Below are 22717 nucleotides of genomic sequence, written 5' to 3'. Positions count from 1 at the left end.
TTTGGTTTGCCAGAGCTGGAAATGGGGAGCTACTGGCACTATTCCTGGGTTGCTAAAATAAACAGGAAGCATCTAAGCAAAGGTTCTAATAGTCCAGATAGAAAGAAACTTGCTGTTCAAAGGAGGGGTTGCATTTCCAGAAGATAGCAAATGACCATGATGCGTACATAATGAGCATGCATTGTCACAGTTTGTGTAATTATGTTTGCTGACAGTAGGAAAGACAAAAGTTACACACTGCACATTTTAGCCATAATTTTTAAATTCACAAAGATTTTAGAGACAAACTTATCATTTTAAAGAATTTGACCAAATTCACTCTATACCAGATCTACATATTTAGACTTACACTAGTGCATTTGTGTGCATTTTCATGATTCAGTCAACTGGCCATATTCTGAAATGGAGAATTCATTTTTACAACTTGGGATCCATTTCTTAATTGGAAATCAAACTTAACAATACTTCTTTCATTTTGGCTCTTCAAACAGACGTTGTCTGTACTGAAAGTAAGTGGGTTTGGTATTGTTCACTCAGTCCGATATTCCATTATTCATTATTCGCTGAGTGTAAAGGACAAACATATTTCCCACAGCAGTCCTCCTCACTATATTATGCATTCACATGACACTACACAATGTCTTACAGTCCCCTCAAAACCCCATGTTAAATACAGTGACACTACATGCACTGTGTGGCCACAAAATTAAAATCAACCGTTCTTACCTGTCACGGAAACAGGATCTCTGGGGGTGCTTGATCTACAACATTGTTTAAGTGGTAGGTACATGTCAGAATAACATCCACATGAATGTTTCCCAGCAGAACATTGCGTTGTATTGCATTGCAATTGCACTGGCTGATGGTTTGTTTTTGTTTTTTTAACATTTTTCTGCTGGTAATAAAGCTACGTTCATAACCACACCAGTTCATATTGGCTTTAAGAAAGCTGTGAATACTTTGGCAGTAGATGTAACTCAGATGGTTTCTTTACCAGTCTATTCTTACACATTTGGGTCATGCATGCATTAACCTGTATTTGGCCCAGGCAGAAGTGAATACTTTATTATTCAAATGTTTCCAACTCGTCCCAGGTGTATTTGGTCTGGTCTGGCCGGCAGCTAATCTTGATGTGGCCCACATTTTCTTCCCAAAATAGTTTATCCTCCTCCTTAGCAGTAAATGACAGCGAAATGTAAACAGTTGTCTGAAAGCTGAAGCTATCATGTTAAAGGCCTGCGAACGGAGCTGAGGCAAAGAGTGGTGCGCCAGGCCCGCCTTCATCTATCGTGTTCACATTAAAACAGTACGAAGAGAGTAGCTTTAACAGACCTTATCTTCCCTGAAGCAAATACTAGCGAGTCATTGCCGTGTTCTGATGTGATTTGGAGGGTTTACTTGATAACTCATGGGGTTTTCGCATGATTGCAGTACTAGAAGAAATGAGGCACACCATCAACCCCAAAGAACAAGAAAAGAGCATTTAGGTCAGTGTAGGAAGACTCGGAGTCTCAGCTACAGCATGATGTGCTGTGATCTTCCATGCAGAAGTCGGTGTCTGTAGAGATGAATCCACAGTAGCACCTCAGTCTCTTTACCCCCACAAGACCTATAACGCATGCTATAGCATGAGATGACATCAAGGACATGGACACGCTTGTGTCTCCTCACATTCATTTTCTTCTCTTTCTCTGGAGTTTTGCTTTTAGCATAGGCATACAGTGCAGTCTTTGTTCACAAATTTATTACATTGTCCATGTCAAATTGTTTTCCGAAGTTGAAAAAGGCTTTATTGCCAAGCTGGCACCTATTTAACAAAAGTCTACACATAGTCGATGTGTAGGGAAATTACTTATGGATAAAAATGGAAACCATGTGAGTTTGCAATGTGTGTTCATCTGACATCTCAAATCCCCAAGAGCTTCTTTTCAAGGACAAGCCAACCAGTGTTTTCTCTCTCCTTCTCTCTGTCCTCCAGTGTTCAGGTTATTGAATTAAACTGCTGATATCAGCCCTTTGTCTGTTTATTGTTTCCCCAGTTCCCCAGCAAAGCTGAACAAGTCGGATAGGACAAACTTCTAAAGTTATGATCGTGGCGTAGACTACAATCTCATACTTCAGTGAATTTTGCCTGTTATTCCATTTCAGTTTTTTATTTGTCATAGCCAATTTACCTCATCAGGACCTCATTAATTTTCCTCAAAACCAACTACATCAGATAAAAAGGCGAAGTGGAATTGGCATTGAATATATGAAAGTATCCCTCCTGTATAATTTGCCGGCTTGATGATGCTGCAAGCGGTTGGATCAGATATTGGTACATGTGAACATTTAGCTGAACATCTGCCTCTTGTTGCTGTAATTTGCTTCTCCACCATCTGTTGGCTGGAAGCACCAACAAAGATATACATCTAATCTTGTTATAAACCCATAATAGCACCCTCTCCCTCCCAAATACACTAATTAGCCATATTCTGTGATATGCTCTACATAGTTCCAAAACTAATATATCCTAGCATACCCCATGGTGAGAGTTTATTACAAGATAGCAGGGCACAGACAATTTAGGTCAGCCGTGTGATCATTTTTGCAGATGAACTGAATGTGTCATTTTTGAGGAATACAAAATGTATCAGTTCCAGTGTTCATACCTACGTCCTCTGTACTAACCATTTTCCTCTGTGTTTTTTGTGTCATAGATCCAACTGTTATTCTGCATTGGTGGCACGCTGTGAGGAAAGACGTCACTCCGCTGTGCCTCAGTGCTCCTCAGACACTTGCCCTTGACATCCAAATGCTGTGTGTCGATTGTCATGCCACCCGCCTTCTGTGAGTTATGACGGCGGCTGCTTCATTGACTCAGGAAGGAGGCTCCTCCTCCACTCACCAGTGAACAAATCACAGGATGTAATGAAGAAGGGTCCTGAAAGTCTGCTCTTCAAGGAGTCTGCCAGCAGGATATGAGTATTTTGAGCCCTGTGACAGATAACAAATCAAACCTTGTGGGAATTGTGGGAGGCCCAGAAGAATACTCCAGAGCCATGCAGTCAGAGGAGCTATTCAGCAGGAAACTCAAAGCCTTGAATGGCAGCATGGGACCACCAACCTCAGGCATGCAGGGGAAACCTGATGGTGCAGGCAAAACAAATGGTACCCCAGCCATGCCTAAAATGGGTGTCAGGGCCAGGGTGACAGAATGGCCCCCGAGGAAAGATGGATGGGACGGGCGGCCTTCGCCGAACTATCAGAGCGTGATACCAATTTTTCAGAACGGCCAGCAGGAACATACTGTGGAAATACTAGAGCCTGGCGAGACGGTCTGTCTGGAGATGGACTACACAGACAAATACACACTGAGCGACCTTCTCAGCAACTCCCCGCTGAAGGGTCTCCACCCTATCCGTCAGCGGAGCAACAGCGATGTCACCATAAGTGACATAGACTCTGAGGACATAATGGACCAGAACGCTGTCAACCCAAACACTGGAGCGTCGCTGCACCGTGAGTACGGCAGCACATCCTCTATTGACCGTCAGGGCCTGAGTGGGGATGGTTTCTTCACCATGCTGAGGGGATACCGAGTGGACACCCTGGACCACCGGAGCGTACCACCTCTGGGTTTCCCAGAATTGTTGCGCTGTGATGCCCCCTTTTCTCCCAGCTTGCAGACGGCAGCACAAATCGCTAGGGGTGAGATAGTCCACATTCCAGGCTACGATTACATAGACAGTTCTCTCCTATATAGCCGGGAACGGGAGAAGTCCTTCATGAGACGTCTTAAATCGGAGTCATCAGAAACATCTCTGTTCAGGAAACTGCGAACCATTAAGAGCGAGAGCGACGCATTGAGACTCTCAATCGAGGATGACAGGCGACCTCTCAGCTTTCAAAAATGCTTTGCCCACTACGATGTCCAGAGTGTACTTTTTAACATCAGTGAGGCGGTGGCAAGCAGAGCTAACCTGAGCCAGAGGAAGAACACTACTACCGGGGCTTCAGCTGCCTCCGCTGGAATAGGGCCTGGAGCTAGTGGAGTGTCCGGAGGTGGAGCTGGGGCCGGAACTGGAGCAGGGGCAGATGGCGGAGCAGCAGGATGTAGCAGTGGAAATCCCCCCATGTTTGAGTCTCCACTGGGCAGCAGGGAGGATTTGAATCCGAAGGAGAACCTGGATGTGGATGAGGGCGATGGGAAGAGCAACAGCTTAGTCCTGAGCTGTCCACACTTTCGTAATGAGATCGGTGGCGAGGGCGAGAGGAAAATCTCCCTGTCCAGAGCCAACAGTGCCAACTACAGTGGTGTGTCAGAGAGCTGCTCTTTTGAATCATCTCTAAGCTCCCACTGCACCAATGCAGGAGTCTCTGTACTGGAGGTGCCTCGAGAAAACCAGCCAATCCACAGGGAGAAGGTCAAACGCTACATCATTGAGCACATTGACCTTGGGGCGTACTACTACCACAAATACTTCTATGGGAGAGGTAAGCAGTACTCACAATAAGTGCATGATTTTTGAGTCGACAGATTTTTGAACAGAAATGATACAGGGAGATTTAGATGACTCAGTGTTGCGGATTAATAAACTTTCCAGGCCAAATCCATTTCCTGGAAGCAACGCTGTTCACAATGCCTGGTGAGAGCAAGTTCCCAAATGGAACAGCCTCCACTCACTGGGTCACATGTCTTGACGGCCCAGTTATTTTTGTAGGACCACATGAAATAAGGTCCAGAACAATAGCAGGCTTGTGCTGGGTGCGAGGGTGTGCGTTTCACTTCCTCGGTAGAGGAGTGGTCGCGTCCTCCCACTGATATGACCCCGAATCCTGCGGAGAGACTGTGGTTAGTCATATGAGCAGAGAGAGGTGAGCGAGAGGGTGTGCTGCAGCTGTTCCCCATGGGGACCATGAGGGTGTGAGGACCCCTCGTATGAAACTTTAGGGTCAGCAAAACCACTCTAAGGTCCCAGATCTCCTCATTAAAACACCTTTATGACTGACGCTGGAAATACCACGCCGACCCCAACCCATCACCACATTCTACATATCTGTTTTTCCCACTGTCTAGGCTTGTTGCTCTAACCAGATTGAATTACCCCTTCTTAAGCCCGCCCAGAAAACAGCTGCTTCACCTTTCACACTCTGAGATTCCTGAACTTCTTCAAAAGATACTCTGTATTACAATATTCCTTGGTGAAAAGTATGTAGCTTCACTTGATGCTCCACTAACAGTATGTGTGAGTGTACCTTTGAACTTACTCTGTTAATCATTACTGAGAAAATTGGCCTCAGTCACTAATCATCCTAAAACTGGTGTATATTTACATATATTTATGGTGTGTATATACTGCATATTTAAGCTTTTTGGGGCCCCACAGGTCGCTGTATAACTGATATGCCCTGCCTCACTGTCAGATGTCATTTTAATGTTCAAACTTTTATGGAAGATGCCTTTTCCACAGTATGTGGCTGTAGCCCTTGGCCTTTTTTCATGAGGTGTTTTATTGGATGGACAAGTCTGTCATCACCTGTGCTCCAACTCAAACACACACTCTCACAAACATGGCCACACATCACCACTTTACAGCAAGCTTTTATCAACCTGAGCTTAACATTGATCCTATTGATTGCCTAAAGCCCTTCCTCCCTTAGCAACCAGAGTGTTTCTCCCCAGGCCGCCCTAATGGACACGATGTTTTCTTCACCTCATAGGATCAAGCCTTGCTATATGCAGGTCATGGTCACGTACTGTATGTGTAAAGCGACTGAGATATGCAGTATAAGCTGATGTAAAAATGTCTTTATTAGAGAGATATGTGACCTGAAATAATGTTTAGAGTCCCAAATGTAAAACATAAGGGCATACAGTAGAGGACTAAAAGATTTTAAAGGTTTCTTTGCTGTGTGGAGGAAGATAGGAAAGGGACATTATTTGACATGACAATCAAAGTCATCCATTTTGCAACCTTTGGCAAATTGTCAGCACCATGTGATGAGCTGCACTGACATGTTACTGAAATGTGTTGACAAAAAGCTTCCCTCCACAGTCAACACTGTTTCAATCACTGTGCTGCCGGTATTTGGATGCCTAGTGGCCTCCTATCGCAGACAGCCTTCCTGCCACCATTTGACCTTATGCCTCATGGTGCACTTCCCCTCAGCCCACTGCCCCTGACGAGTCAAACATTTTTCAGAACCCTGCCTTGCCTCCAAACAGTTAATTCATTATTCATGCTGAGATGCGCTTTGCCGATGCCATAGTGACAAGAACCAGCATATTTACGCTCTGTGTGCTACGTGGTGTGGATGCAATATCTAAACTTCAGCAGAAATCTCTTTGCAAATGTCAGTGCTTTGGGTTCCCCGCTGAGGTTTTTCTTTTGTTGTCTGTTCAATCCAGGTCTTTCTCTTCGGCTTTAGCCTGGATTAGGGAGTATTTGCTCAAGGCACTGCTATGTGTGCAAAGCTCTGCTCCTGTCTGTGTCCTAAACACACACGTACGCACTGTTGTAATAGTACATTTAATGTCAAAACAGAAATTAATAGTACATTTACTGTCAAAACAAAAATTAAAACTGCTTCTTATAATTCCTATGACTGGCAAGAGTAAGAGTCTGAAGCCCTCCAAGCAACCCCGCTTGTGTTCATCGACTTTTTCATCATATCTGCTTTACTAGGAATGTGGTGAAAAAAATGTACTCCCCAGGAGCATTTGTGTAATCAGTAAATTTCATGACAATCTGTCCATTAGATTGCTGTGCAAATTAACTTCTTGACCTGAGGGTGTCAAAAGAGGAGAGCATCATCAAGTGTCCACAAATGAAAAAGTACTCATTCTTCAGGGGGCATAAAGGGGGCAAAGAAAAGTAATGAGAATCTGCCCATCACATTCTGTATTTTTTTTATGTACACTGGACAGGTTAGTAGGTTACTGAAAACATTAAGAGGCTCAGTGCCATGAATATCCCAGAGAGATTTCCTGATAATTTGGCTGATGGTTTTTGTGCTTTTCATAGTTTGAAGAACATTTAGGCTGGCACTCGTTGAAAGGCCAGAGAGTCAACAAAATCATTTTTCAGGGATCGCACACATTACCAAATATGCAAAATTTGATGCCAGTCTGGTCTTTAATGTGTTCTAGAAAGAAGTCAACAACAGTATACTTCTATTACTGGTAAATCCACTCATAAAAGTAAAACGACAAAAAATTCTATTATTTGATGGTGCAGGTCTACAGAATGTTGCTCATATCTGTGTGTCAGGATAATGAACGCACTACATCAGAATTAAAAACTACATTTGTAGTGAGTCAAAATTTTCAAGGCATATATTTTTTATTTTTAAAATCCCAGTTCTGCAGCCACAAGCCAGAGCTCACCGATTCTAATGCAAAGTGAATAAATTTCAAATCAACGCTGCTCCCCTGCTGCTCTCTGTAATCAGCCTCACAGCTCAGCCATGTTCAATCCGCAAAGCGTTTTTATATGATTTATTAAATATATGAACTGAATAATATATATTGATATTCCACTGACACAAGAACAGTGATTTGATTAAGATGTGAATAATGATGTTTAATCTTTTTTTTTTTTTTTTTAAATCTGTGTCTGTAAAGTACGAGTTTGCACACCTGTAAGGTATCTTTTGAATCATGTTTTTTCATTTCAGTGATATAAATGTGATGCTTAACGTGTGTGTAATTTGGATTTTCCTTGTTCTACCTCCAGAGCATCAAAACTATTTTGGGGTGGATGACAATCTGGGACCTGTGGCAGTCAGTGTACGCAGGGAGAAGCTGGATGAAGGAAAGGAGAAGGAAGGAATGCAGTACAACTATCGGGTCACCTTCAGAACCAGTCAGGTAACAATAATCCACTGATATGCACTTTGACTTCACTGCTTACATTATGGAAGCATGGTAGGAGAAGCCTGCATGATTGTCGCTCTGTGAAAGAATTGTTTACTAGACAGAGCATGGATATTTCAGATTTCTCATGTACTGCATTCAGCAATGCGCGTTAAGGTCACTCAGATTAGGGCTCAGTCAAGCAGCGCAGGAGTCCAGGAATGCTTCAACAACACTGAGAACAAGCAGGCTCCTCGCAGCTCCCTGTTCTTACATCTGCTTCGAGCACCCTAATGTGTCCAGTGATTCTGTGCCAGTTGTGATTCAATTGGCCAGCCATGCAAACACTGATACGGTCTATCAGTGTTGGTGTGATTGCCCTCAGTCACTCCCACTCTCACACACCAACGTACACACACATGTGCACATGAAACATGATTAATCCACAAACTGCGATGCGTTGTCTCATCGTCCCTGGTGGTACCCGAAGCCCTCCTTGATTGATGCTGCTCGGTCTCATTCACTGAATAATTCAGGTGCAACAGATGCGTCAGGCAGTGAAATGTCACTGATATCCAGCGCCATTCTCGGTTTAGAGCACCACTCCCACGATAAAACAATGTATCTGGGTCATGGTAGCCTTGCAAGTAGCACGTAGACGGTGTTTTAACTCCCCAACCGCTGGTGTGCCTATTTGCACGTGCTCCTGTCGTTTAGCCTCGGCGCTCTCTCCGCCTTTTGGCCCCACTCTCGCTCTCCCTTTCTCACTAAGTCTGTTAAGTAATCTGCTTTTCAGAAAGCCTCGCTGTCGGACAACGATTGACTGCTGACGCTCGTGTCCACAGGCTGTGCAGATGGAAATGGGATTTATGAGTGTAAATGTGTTTGTGATGTTCCAAACAACAACACAGGGTTACAGAGTGGGTGTTTTAAAGCTGTTTGTTTTACTGGCACTTTTACAGCCTTAGTAGTAAAAAACCACTCAGCATCTAATGCACACTTAGTCTGTCTTAATTATTTAGAATGTGAGTTCCTAATGTTGTCTAATAGAGCCATTAAATAGTAAGACAGCACATGTGACCATACCCAGATCTTAACTATAACACAAGTAGGACTGTGTATGACACACGACAGAGAGTTAATTTGACTGGACGTATCTTTACCATCTGTGTTTCCTGTCAGCTGACCACCCTCCGTGGAGCCATCCTGGAGGATGCAATTCCATCCACGGCAAGACATGGAACAGCTCGCGGCCTTCCGCTCAAAGAAGTGCTTGAATACGTCATCCCTGAGCTGAATATCCAGTGTCTGAGGCTGGCCCTCAACTCTCCCAAGGTCCCAGAACAGCTCCTCAAGCTGGATGAGCAGGGGGTGAGTACATCCAGGTGTCCTTTTTTCCCTCAGTGTGGTGAATGCTACCACAGACTTCTGCAGCTGTTGATTTAACGGCACTGGAGAAATCTGTGGTTAAGCGCCTTGATATAAACAGCAGACATGAAGCATATAGTTTGCCATTTTGGGAAATATGTCTTTTAGTTTTTGTTGAAAAGCCTAACTGTTTGTGGCTTTATGGGGGGGGGGGTTGTGACTGTTCAGATGCAGTGACTGAGGTTGTCCAACTTCACTCCTGGTATTAACTGCCTAGTGCATCCCATAATCTCCTTCATAGAACTACTAATTTCTGCTGTTATACTCTGTGTGTTGTACAGATGAAGTAAATGAGATAAACTATGTTAATTAGGGAAGTCAGTGGTGCTCTTTATGCTAGGCTAAGCATAAAAACCAGCTGCTGGTTTTGCTTCGTATTTAATCAGCCGATTTAAGTGTGGTATCTTCTCATCTAACTCTTGGCAAATATGTGTGTTTTTTTTAAATGTCAGACTATTCCTGTAAGGAAGGTGAAGCCATGATTCATTCACTGCACACAGATTTGCAAGTTATTACATTTAGGGTTGGGCAAAATAGCAGTCTTATATCTTGAGTGATCTTAATTCCACGTCTGCTTTTTAGAGGAATCATACACGTTGCGTAATTAAAAGTATTATATGTTTGTATTTTATTTTGTCTGGTTCTGTTTCCCTACCTGCTGGCTGGTCAGCTATTATGATTGTTGTTGATGTAGCTAACTGCCTCTCCAGTGACTCCAACTCCACCATCATGGACAAAAGCTGGTGGCAGTAGATGTTCTGCTCTCTCTCTGAAGTCCACCTGTGGATAAACAGTCGACTACTTTCACCAGCTATAGTGCATGACACTGGAATTGGAGTCCTTCTGCAGCACTAGAGACTCACTGAGGAAGCAGCTAAAATTGAGGACTGTCACAGCAGCGACCTGATCAGCCCACTGGGAGGGAATCATAAGACAGGATGAGTCGTGGCTAGCTGGTTAGCAACAACTGGTCTTTCAAAAGAAGCATCAAAGCAGCGTAAATGCAAATCACTGCTTCTGGCCAGAGCTTTTATAATATAATCAGGGTGAAAACAGGATGCAGAAATTTGAGAGTTGGCCTTTTCACGCTGAGTTCAGTAGAAAGGCTTTGTATCCAGGCAGCCGTATGCACAACTAATCATGTGATCTCATGAGTTCAACTAAATCTATGGGGAGAATTGTTCTTCAGATTGTGGATAGCGTTTTTCTAGTGCCACATGTCAGTATTATCAATGGCATTTTAGATGAATGAAATGATTGACTACGTTAATATCACACTACAGATATTATATTTAAGGCATGTTTGTTTCAGACATAGACATCAGAGACATCAGCTGTAGTAGTTACAAGGAAAAGATTAACTTCAGATAGCTGAAGTCTTTGTCGTGTATGTGTGCCGCTTATTATAGACAGGTGACACTTTCTCCCAGGTGAAGACATAAGACAGGCAATATCGCGCTTAAACAGAATCAATGGAAAACCCACACTGTCTGTTTCCAGCATCGACTGTTTTTGACACCCTTGTTCTGCTGATAGGACGCTTAGACACAAGCTCAAATAACTCACTTTTGACAGCTTACTTAACCTGAGAGCAACCGATTTGTTATTCTGCCTGGATGGCGGAGGGTGCCATCTTACATTATCTCTGTTTGAATAAAATTGCTAATAGTGATATGGGCTGCCTATCTTCACAGGTGTCAGAGAGATTCATTGTGTGATCTTAAGGCCTTTAATTTCTCATCTAATGAAACTGCGAGATGGAAAGGAGAGCGGAAGGATTAGCCAGCGGTGTACCGCTTGTTTGACTATCAGAGAATTGGCTGCTTATTAGTTTAATTACATTCGTTAGCATGCGCCCGTCCTTCCAATTGACAGGGGAAAGACTCTTATAATAGAAAGTGTCAGCCATGTCCCTCCTGTGTACTAGGGTTTTGTTACACACACAAACAAGAGCCATGTAGTGTCGTCTAAAGCAAGTTAACTGCACTCAGGATGGCCGACTTTGCGTGTCCAATTACGACAGACTAACATTGGAAGGAAGTGCTTTGAAGAAGTTTGTTCACCTGCCATACAACTCCCCGTGCCAGTTATAGGAGAAACAGATAAAGGCTTTGATTTAAGACGGAAACTAACACATGGTCGAAAAAAAATGCAATAAAACAATCTAAGAAACTACTCTGAGAGGAGGAGAGCCCAGGCTAAGTGGGGCTTAAAGCTCTTCCAACTGGCACTCCTCCTCATAGACCTCAAACCAAACGCCCAGTCGAAGCCAGTTTTATATTTGGACAGCAGTATTTTTGTACACTCCTGTTTTAATCATTAATGTTGTGCTTGCAGTGCAAATGTTTGATATGTCAAGCACCCCTTAATCTGCTTTTTACCCGAGCTGGACTTTGACTGCCCCTTTAATGTGTTTATGTGAGGAGGCTCGTATTGGACAGGAGGAGCTGCAGCGTGGTGATCTGAGCGCCTTGTTTTCGTTTGTTTGAGTGCATAATTGTCCTCTAGCACATGTAAAAAGCCTTATCTTAGGACTCTTAGATGCGCTGCTTTGGAGATGTTGGTGCTTTTTTGTGCTTGAGTGTGCCTATGTGTTTAATGGCCCTTTTTTTTTTTTTTTTGCTATGAAGAGAAAGGTGTGAACAGAGAGCATGCAGAGCAAGCAACAGTATCCTGGAGCAAGAAGGCCCGCAATATCCTCACGATCAGTTCTGCAGAAAGAATCTCCCTGAAAGCAGGGGTTGTAGACAGTGCTGTAATGGCACTGGATGTAAGAGGAGTACTGAACATATGTGAATGTGGTTTAGATCACATTATAGATCACAGTGGACTGACTGTGTGCAGATGGGCTGGGAAAAGCATTAAGCAGTTTATCAGATTTTGAGATTGGATTTTAGGTGCTAGAAATCACTAATTCTATTTTTTTTTCTAAGAAATACATTGATATTTAATGCACATCTGCTGTTTCTAACGATGTAAATCTGTGAAATGACAGAATTCTTGTTTAATAGAAACATTCTATCATTGCATTAGTTAGAACATCAAGCTGTCATGTTCCACTTTAATTTATATTTCTTGATAAGAATAAATGGAAAGGCTAGCCAGCAGATCAGCCTCTTAAAAGATGTAACTAACCACTTGTGATAGTGTTTGATGAGAGTGAAGACAACGTTAAGGAGGTCAGAGAAAGGCTACTGATCATTCCTTTTCAATAATGTTAAGCAAATGACCTTCTTCCTAAGCTAGACAGTGAATCTCACTTCAATGCTCTCATTTATGTAGAGAATGAAGAATGAGTTCAGGATATTTCTAAATCACCAACACTGCTTTTCAAGATTTTTAGCAGTTTTAAACGAGGCAAAAAGAAAAGCCTTTGCAAGTCCTTAAATCATAAATCACTCCTGATGCCTCCAGCAACACGCCTCAACACTGAAGTATAATTCAGGTTTAAGTGCGATTTGTTCCACGAGTTCAGCAGAGTAATCTACCTCCTACTGGGGCTGTTATTGCAGCGCAGAAAAAAAATCACTGCTCCCATATACAACTCAATCTCCTGTCTTGATATTGAAAAGCGGTGACAATAAATGTTTTTTTTTCTTCATTTTTTAAATTCCTTTACAAATGGGTGATATTCTATCAGTTTAGTTTGTAACTGCTCACATTTGAGTCGTTACGCCAAAATACAAAATGACTCTCTTTCTGAAACACTTTCTGTGTTTTGCACATGTGGTTGGAATGTACCATTGGTGCCTTGGGAAGTCTGCAACCAGCCACACATCCAGGAGCACAACCTCATTTTGCACAGCACATCTGACATTACAGTAATTACGCATGGTCTGGAGTTTGTGACCAAGGTATTTGCTGCACCTGACCCATAGGGTGTGAAAATAAAATGGTATGGGATCTGTGACTGACTGTAGGCTTGCCTAATGGTATGGTTCAACCACAAGCCAATTAGAATAATGAGTTTTTTTTTTAATTTTGTTCCAATGTCTAATTCTGAAGCAACAAACCCAAACTCAGAGACAATTAACCTCTTGTAAAAGCAATCAAATTAAATACGTCATAAAAGTTTCAAACCCATTTTTCATTTGATTCTTTTTAATGACTTGAGCAAATTACTCCAAAGTGTAACGTGGACCATTACACTTTTAGGTACTGTTGCTGCAGAGCTTGAACCCTGAAACTCCAAAACCACAATAGATGTCCGTGTAATGGTGCATGCTGATTTCAGCCAGGATTTGTGATATTTTTTCTTCTTCTGCTGCATCAGGACACTGCAGTGCAGACAGATGTCACAGTGGTATTGCATGTTGTGTTGGGACACTGCCGTATCCCTCTGGTGCATCTCAGAGATCTCCGGGGGGAACACTGTCCCCATTTCTCTCTCCACTCATTAGCTCATTTCATTTTCGTGTTATTTTTTGTTTAAAAAAGGAGCAGGGCTGCAGTTTTCAACATCACCCAGCTGTGAACAGATTAAGGCAGAGGATCACTGATAAAAGTAACCGATGCAAAGCGAAAATTTCTGCAAACTGTGCTCAAAAATTTGGGCAAGATCCCTTAAATGGGATCTAGCTGGTTTTTTTTTTTTTTTTTCAATGGTGCGCCACCTTATCAGAAGCTGACGCCACCAAAAAAAGAGACATCAAAAGTAGTTACACAATGAATTTCACCTCAGGAGTGCCACTAATCTGTATATGTGTTATCTGTCCTGATGTGTTGGCACTTTTCAAGCGGCGACAAATTCACACCAAAGGGCAGCTTGATTGTCCTCGCCATTGGCCAGTCTGTTAAGAGGGGCAGGAGGTTAAATGAGTCCATATAATACAGGATAAAAAAAATTGAGGACCACATCATTGCACATCATGCCATTTCCACTGGGCTTGATGGTATAATAGCTTTCCGTCACCGCAGGAGCTTTAGTGCAGAGCAGCCTGCCTGATAGAGGAAGTCACCATGACAACAGTGTCAGGAGCACACCAGGAACTGATAACCTGTAACGGTGGAAAAAGACAATTCCAATTTGTTTCGCTATATAGACCATTTGTTGGCTTTCACATTCAGAGAAACCTTTTCATCTTGCTGCGCTGACACGTTGACCCGGGGTCAAGATGAAGGTTGCAGCTGTGAATATTGGGCAACAGGTGCCAAACGCAGGGGGCTATTTTGTCATATGATTTCCCCTTTGACTCGTTTTCTTGGCAGAAAGCTGTAAAAGACTGATGTTGTTAGAGAGGACTCTCACTCTAGCAAGAGAAATCAGTGTGGATGTTTTATTTCTTCTTGTCTATTCAGGAGACAAGCTCATATCGGAGCTGTCATTTGGGGATCATATTAATGCTTGCAGTGAAAGTCTGTGAGATTTGGCTGGCTTTACTACGACTGTGAATATTCCTCTTTGTGACTAAGACATACGTTATATCTGTATTGAGACACCTCTGTTGAATGAATGAAACAAGAGTATTATTATTGGAGCACTGCTGCCATTCAGGACTTCTTACTCATATTTCACTGCTACAGAGAGGATTCACTTACCAAACAAAAGTATTGCTTAAGGAGGAGCTCTTTCAGAAAGGATTAAAAAGCTATTGCTGGCAGCTTATGGAGTTCTCTCCCATAAACCAAAGCTATTCTGCTATATGTCTGTAATTCACTCCCTCGTTGCTCCACAGCTGCTCTTAAGTAGCAGCTAATAGCTCTGGCTTGATTTATGCTCCGCTCAGAGCTCCAGAGAGTTCACAGCCTGGCTGCACAAAGGGGATTTCAGCTCTCTCCTCCAAGGGTTATGAAGGCCTTCACATTAGCTGTGACATGATGGAAAGTAGGCACTGGCATGCTTCGAGTGCATAATGTACAGTACGCATGAGTGTGATGTGTGTTACATATCAGCGGCAGGAAATGATACTTGCTCAGTGAGTGTCTGTGTATGTTCTTCATTGCAGTTAAGCTTCCAGCACAAGGTCGGGGTGCTTTACTGTAAGGCGGGACAGAGTACAGAAGAAGAGATGTACAACAACGAGAGTGCTGGACCGGCGCTGGAAGAATTCTTAGATCTGCTCGGCCAGAGGGTGCGGCTCAAAGGCTTCACCAAGTACAGAGCTCAGCTGGATAACAAGAGTAAGATGAAGCACACATCACACACAAACTAAACATTCACAAAGTGTAAGCCCACACACTTCTAATCCTGCTGAGTGCAGATGCTTGGCTGTTTTATGTTGCCTTCTGTCAGGTTATGCTGTTTTTAAGCCCATGTACTTTATCTTTAATCTTGATTTTTGTTTAATTACTCATGAGATTGCTAGCACAATAGCTTTTTGTATAAAGGCCACTGACGGTAAACTGCCCTGTTCTGTCTTACAGCTGACTCCACGGGCACACACTCTCTTTACACTACCTATAAGGACTACGAGCTGATGTTTCATGTGTCCACCATGCTCCCCTACACGCCCAACAACCGACAGCAGGTCAGTAAACTGCACACTTTCACGCTCTGTCCCCTGCAGCAGACCACCGTGATTGCTCTTCTGTGTGGTAAGCCGGTGTCTAATGGTTGTAATAAGTCCCTGAGCAGCTTCCTTTTAGGATATGTCCAATTCCGACTCCTGCCAATCTTCCCCAGAGACTCATTTTGCCACGGTAATGACCTATCAGTTGAAAGCATGAGCATTGCCATGGTGACGGTACCTCATAGTCGGATTTTAATCAATGCATCCCCAGGGGCTGGACCTGCCGTGGTATTAGATGTGCCTCTGTGTCTGCCTGCGCTAACAAGTGGAATTAAGTGGATGTAGTGGTGGATTGGTGAGCGATGGCCCGATAAATCTGAGATTACAGAGGTTCACATATTAGTCTCTGCACTACCTATATGGAAGTACTTTTTGATCCCATAATAAAGCCTGTGGGTACAACCCTGTAGAGACATTAACAGTGAACATCCTGAAGGAGGTGGTATGTGATGGAGTGGAATAGAGCAGGATCTACAGTCCAACACAACAGATGCCCAATCTATCAAGTGTGTCTAAGATGTGATTGGCTGGATTTGGGAGTGGGGGATTCTTACGGTTTTCTTTTCTCTGCTTTCAATTGTATTTCATGAAGTGGGATAATTTAATTTAATCCCCAGTAGTAATCTTGCAGCTGGACCGAGCAGAGCTCGCCCCACTCATCCCTTCATCCTTTCCAATTCACCTCTGTGCCCCTTAATCCTGCTCGATTCAGGCTCTTGGTGACCTTCGCTGACAAACCTCAAACCACAGAAAATAAGGTTAAGATTGGAGCACTCCAACAATACCAGTAGTATAAACTAGATTTGGGAAAGTCTCTCTTGCCCAAAAATCCTAAATTAGGTAAGTGATGATATCTCTTCAAACCAAAAAGCCTTTTATTATGGTTTCAGACAGACACTTTCAGTATCCAAACATAGCGCAGTGATTCTGTTGAGGACTAAATGTGCAAACAGAACAGAAGATACACTTCCTTTTTGTGGTGCTTGTATAGATGTGACAGTCGTTATGTTCACTTGTGTTACAGAGAGCCTCACATTTTTTCATATCAGGGAAAATTAAGCCACACAAGGGGTGCCCTGCTAATTTTTGTCACAAACTATGCTGTTATTTAAGAGCTTATTCCAAAATGACTTGGCAATACCTGAAACCACACTGTGTGACATTTAAGAAACTAACATAATCTTCTGATCACAAATAAGAAACTAAGGACTCCCTCGGGTGAAAATTGATTTTTTTACGTGATTAACATGTGCAAGTGTGTTTTTTTTTTTTTTTTTTACATGCTTGGAGACACATTCTGAGCTAAATAAACAGACCATTCTGTGACTAAGCATTTAACTCTTAAAACTGCAACGTACTGATGACAGTTTTAAAAGACTTGCAGGGTTTCATACTTTGCAAAGGAAACAATCCTGTCCAGTTGCAAGGTGGTGCTTTCTGTGTCTTTATTCTTCTTCAGAATCGGAGTGTGTGACTGAATTACTCCAGTATGACAATTTGCCATCGTTTAGTAGAGTAGTTTTACAGTGTTTGAGCAGACACATAGGTGAACTCCATGTGGAAGAAGAGGCCAGAGTTCATAGATCAACACATCCTAGAGGAGGCAACAGTGTAGAGTTACATCTAAGCCATTTTAAGGCAGGAAGGGATCATTTTCATGGGGAAAAAAATCCTCTAAATCTCTACCTTTGACACACAGAGATGAGCTTTCAGGGGTTTAATCAGTGACTAGAGAGTGGCTTGAACCAACAGGTAACAAATAGTCAGTAGATGTAAAGGTTTGGTGATAAACTGTGCTTGGTGTGGTATTGACCAGTAGCTTATCTTGACTGACATTGGCAAATGTTTGCTAAGTTGACATAGATATTGTTCTATAACTGCTGAGTCAGTTTGCCTGCCTCTCTCTTTCTTATCGCTAAGCAGGCCTTTGTAGAGAAGAACTTACATTGTTTTATTCCAGTCAGTCTAATCAATTTTTTTCTGATTGATTCTGATTAATTTTAATCTCAAAGGAAATGTATTACTAAATCCTCAGACTCTTGATCTGTCTTACCATCTTCATTCTTTCTATGGTGCTTTTCCTTGTGTTTGATTCTGTTTCTCTTTCTTTTATAGTTATTAAGGAAGAGGCACATTGGCAATGACATCGTCACCATAGTGTTCCAGGAGCCCGGGGCCCTTCCTTTCACTCCAAAGCACATCCGTTCTCATTTCCAACATGTGTTTGTCATCGTCAAAGTCCACAACCCCTGCACTGATAACGTCTGCTACAGGTAAATGGAACAAGCACGCACCATGCCTGGAAGGCTCTTTCAAAACTGTATTACGCTGGCTGGAAAAGGACAGGGAATAGAGGAGAAAAGAGTAAAAAGAGTCAGACCAGCAAAAATTATAACTTCACTATGGGATTAAAAGCAAACTAATACACTCAAGACAATTTAAGGGAATGCGTTGCTCTTTTGATGTGCTTTGCATAAATGTCTTCATGCCAAACGGCCCTACATGAACTTTTAAGAGCACTTCATTTGAAAGAATAATAATAGTAGCTTGCTGAGTGCTTTCTGTGGTTTTTGTCATCACTTCATAGTAATGTGTGGAAATCATGAGACTCTTTTGATCTGTTCAGTGATGATACAGTTATTATCTTCAGAGACACCTTGAAATTACGACTTACAATTCTGTCCTCGAGTGTTTCTGAAGTCAAGACGGCTCTTGCTAATAACATAGCATTTGTTGAACAGAGCAAGATTAGTCTGAGCTCCTCTCAGTCTCACCAGAAATAATTTCCCGAAAAGCCATATAATTTCAACACTCCTCAATGACTGCTAATTATACGTACAGTTCAATACTTCTTCATTTCTTTTAGTTGTTCTCAAATGTTGGCACGGCATTTGATTTATTGATTCTAATTATGTTTTCCAGTGTGGCCGTGTCCAGATCGAAAGACGTGCCTCCCTTTGGCCCTCCTATTCCCAAGTCTGTAACTTTCCCAAAGTCAGCAGTGTTCAGGGACTTCCTGCTCGCCAAGGTCATCAATGGAGAGAACGCTGCACACAAGTCAGAGAAGTTCCGAGCCATGGCGACTCGTACACGGCAGGAGTACCTGAAGGACTTAGCCGAGAACTTTGTCAGTACGGCTACTATAGACTCAGCTGTCAAATTCAGCTTCATCACCCTCGGAGCAAAGAAGAAGGAGAAGGTGAAACCTAGGAAAGATGCACATCTGTTCAGTGTGGGAGCCATCACCTGGAGCGTCTGTGCCCGAGACTTTGGCCAGTCGATGGACGTGTACTGCTTGCTCGGCATATCAAATGAGTTTATTGTGCTCATTGAGGAGGAATCAAAAAATGTGGTCTTCAACTGCTCGTGTCGTGACGTCATCGGATGGACCTCAGGGATTATGAGCATTAAGATCTTCTATGAGCGCGGGGAATGTGTCATGCTGTCTGCACATGATAACTGTGGAGAAGACATACGGGAGATGGTGCAAAGACTAGAGGTAAGACCCTGAAAGACATATCTGTAATAATCTGTCATGTTCAAGGTCTTAACGTCTGCTGGATTAGACTGTATATGAGGCTATCTGTCTCATATAGTTTTCCTTATGTCCATGTCTTTAGTACCAGTCTGAAATCATTCCATACATAGAAATTTCAGGGAACAAAAGACATCAGATTAATCGGTTTTAAAACACTACATCCCACTCACAGAGTGAGTAATTCATTCTGCTTGCACTGTCTGTGGCTAATTGGGGGTTGCGTCTTAGTTTGACATCCAGTTTATTTTTGATATAATGAGCACATTACAGTAAAAACAATTAAGCTGTCTACCATTGATGTGTCAGACGGTTAATGGATTGGGCAAGGAACAGCCCAGGTTGGCACTAACATACAGAGAAACCCACAGACAAAAACAGCATTAATAAAATCAGGATCACAGGGCACCTTTATGTTCCAGAAAAAAAACAGAGACAGCTTTACATTTTCATAACAGGGTCTGGTGTACGTATATAAAATATAATTTAAGCTCCATCTCCCTGTTCATGCAGAGTTCGTCTTCACCTGCTGCTTTGTGTTGTCACTCTTTGGGAAGTTGCTAGAACATTTGCTTTGGCATCACATGTTTTAGGCATGATAGTCCAATCTCTAATATAGCCAGTAGCTAGACATCGGTTTGGTGGCACCTTGTGTTAGATTTCACAGCCTTTACTCCTCCTGTTCACTTCCATAGACGTGATTATCTTTCATTTTTATGTGGAATCAGTGAAAAGCATAATTCTCAGCACATTACTGAAATTCTGTCCTTGCTATTGCAGCTACAGATTAAATGGCTTTTTTCAAGGGTAAAAAGGAAAGGTCCCTCGTAGCAGTTTTAGCCCCAATATCCAATAATGACAACAATACAGAGCAGTTCACCAGTATATGAGTAGTAGTCTGTCATCAATGGACCAGTGAATCTATTAAAACTGCGTTTCATTCACATGCTGCTTGGCATGCGAAGGAAATGACTGCTTACTTTAAATGGTCCAGTAAAGCATTTTACTTTGGGATAGTTGTGGTGTCTCTGTGGTGAAACAATGCATTCTGCAAATATTGCTCTTACCATTGTAGCTTTACTGCTTACCACAAACCTTGTTATTTTATTTTCATTGTTATGTCAGCAAAACCGTCGCTTGCTGAACCTACATCTGTCCTGTCAAGTCTCGTGTGTTGAAACTCTACACTGAGCTTCCGCTGATGCTTCACTGCATTTTTTCCCTCAGCATTGTCTGAATACGGCTCACTGAATTGTCCCAGAACTCGTCTATTTTCCGGTCTTCCCTTCGCTCCTGTCCACCTGGTCCTTTAATATGAAACTATAAAGCGGACTCATCGGAGACCAGAGAGGATTACAGGCCTCCTGTTGATAGCTTACTTTGGCTCATTGCACAGATTCAGCAGAGGTGTACAGTCAGCCATTCAGGTCACACTGTTGCAGATGTTGTCCTCTTGACCAGGATAAAGCATAACGAAATATCACAGTTTATTTTTCCTCCTCCAAAAAATTAATAAATACATAAAGAAGCCATCCCCTGCAGCAGACCGTACATTTAATTGAATGGAAGCTTAACAATGATGTGATTTTGGGCTATTCTCAAACTGGACGATTTCTGGGTGCAGGTAGAGGAGGAGGCAGCTTAAACAGGACATCAACCCAGTTTTGAGGGGGAGGAGTATAAACACGGACACATTTTTGGGTCTAACAGTCTAAGAATAGAGGACACTTGGCCTCATACTGCTTCACTCCTATGGAGAGCTTCCCACTTAGTCCAAGTCCTCTCATCCCCATTTTGTACTTCTGCCTTGGCCATCTGTACGACTCAGTGGTCACATTATGTGATTCTGGGACCAGGTGGGCCTAGGTGCCTTGAAGTCACGAAAAAAAATATGTCCCGCCTGGCTCCTCAGCCCACACTCTGTTATCCGATGTCTTGTTCCCCGCTCATTGTGCTGCTCTGTGGGTTTGCTTTTCCTATCCTTACTTCCATGATTTGTTTGTTGAACTTCTAATCAGGCAACCTTTTGTTTTCCTTTAAATATCACTGAGGTTGAATCCCAGAATCCAAGCCTGAGCTGCGTCTGACCTTATTCTCCTTCACTTGTCCTTCATCGATCTTTTCTTGGCAGCCTCATTGACTGTTTTGAAATTTCCAACAAACTCTAGCCAGAAAATCACTGATTTAGACAACACAGCAGGGACAATTTATTTCCTGCTAAGAACCTGAACAAGAATCCGATTCCTCTGAGGATTACAGTAGGCAGAGATCATTTTCATTATTACCTTTTGCAATGAACTCAGACTCAATGAACTTAAAAATTTGGATGAAAGTAAATGTGCACGAAGATTCTGCATATCGTAACCCCAAGAAGCCGATGAAGTATTTACCATAATTAATCTTTAAAGGACACAGATGTCGTTCAGAGTCTACTCCACTCATCATAAGAAAGGACACTGCAGGATATATTTGCATTTATGATTAGCCAAAGGACATCACTTCCTCATTCACTATGCTAATCTCCCCTCACATTTACTGTCCACTTATCCACGGGATTTGTGGGAAATATTTCACGGGAGAAGCAGTGAATAAATCTTAAAAAAGTGGGTGTCTGGATGCGTTACTCACCCAGACGGTGGAGCAGCAGCAGCAGTGGACACATTTGGATATGAGCTGACCGTGCATACTTTGTCCCAAAGGTGTCTGTGTTTTCCTAAATGTCCCAGAGGTTGACTCGAATCATGTTTCGTTGGGAGGATTTACAGGCTGCCGGACCTGTGATGTAATGCGAACCAGAGCAAACACATTGCCCACTGTAACTCACAGAGGAGCCCAGTGTGTGAGCACAACTAAAAGCTTTGTGATCACGTCCTGCTCTCCAGGGTGTCGCTGAGCTGGGTGGCCGCATGTTCGGCTTTTGTGAGACAAGTCCTCTTGGCTCGGGTGCTATAAATTCATTTTTTTTGTTTTGTTTTGCTTTGCTGAACAAAGTACAGACAATCTCTCGCAGTATGTGTTCATGTTTCTCTATGCATCGACAGGGCTACAAATAAAAGCAACTGTGTAAGTACCTTTGAGTGGCAGAAGAGGCACAATGAAGCAGCACAAATGAGAAAGAAAAATGCTGTAGAATATTTTTCGAATAGATTTTGTCTATCTAATATGGTTAGTTAGTGATTAAACAGCAAAGTACTACACAGTGCAATTAAAACTGAAATTTCATTAATCGATTATTCAACTGACAGAAAGTTAAACTGAGACTATTTTGAGAATTGATCAATTATTTCAATGACTTCAGTGACAAACAAAAATAACAAACATTTGGTTTCAGCTTCTCTAATGCAATGATTTGATTTTTTTTATTTGTCATAAGCTGAATATCTTAAGGTTTTAAACTTTTAGTCAGAC

General features: G+C 42.5%; 1 protein-coding gene across 5 annotated transcripts in view; it reads left to right on the top strand.

The window, feature by feature from the left end:
- LOC110949304 (signal-induced proliferation-associated 1-like protein 2) overlaps nucleotides 1–22717 on the top strand; it is an 88742-nt gene that overhangs the window by 28045 nt on the left and 37980 nt on the right. For all 5 annotated transcript variants that reach the window (XM_022191261.2, XM_051959773.1, XM_022191258.2 and 2 more), the window contains exons 2-8: nucleotides 2700–4476; nucleotides 7719–7852; nucleotides 9020–9208; nucleotides 15211–15385; nucleotides 15629–15732; nucleotides 17890–18047; nucleotides 18697–19273. In XM_022191261.2, coding sequence (XP_022046953.1) covers nucleotides 2961–4476; nucleotides 7719–7852; nucleotides 9020–9208; nucleotides 15211–15385; nucleotides 15629–15732; nucleotides 17890–18047; nucleotides 18697–19273 — 2853 coding nt within the window. In that variant the 5' untranslated portion in view covers nucleotides 2700–2960. The remainder of the gene's footprint in view (nucleotides 1–2699; nucleotides 4477–7718; nucleotides 7853–9019; nucleotides 9209–15210; nucleotides 15386–15628; nucleotides 15733–17889; nucleotides 18048–18696; nucleotides 19274–22717) is intronic.

This window comes from Acanthochromis polyacanthus, chromosome 15, assembly GCF_021347895.1.
Source record: "Acanthochromis polyacanthus isolate Apoly-LR-REF ecotype Palm Island chromosome 15, KAUST_Apoly_ChrSc, whole genome shotgun sequence".
NCBI classification, from domain to species: Eukaryota; Metazoa; Chordata; class Actinopteri; family Pomacentridae; genus Acanthochromis; species Acanthochromis polyacanthus.
The sequence above is the reverse complement of the archived record's forward strand: the minus strand, read 5'-3'. Positions and strand labels throughout refer to the sequence as shown.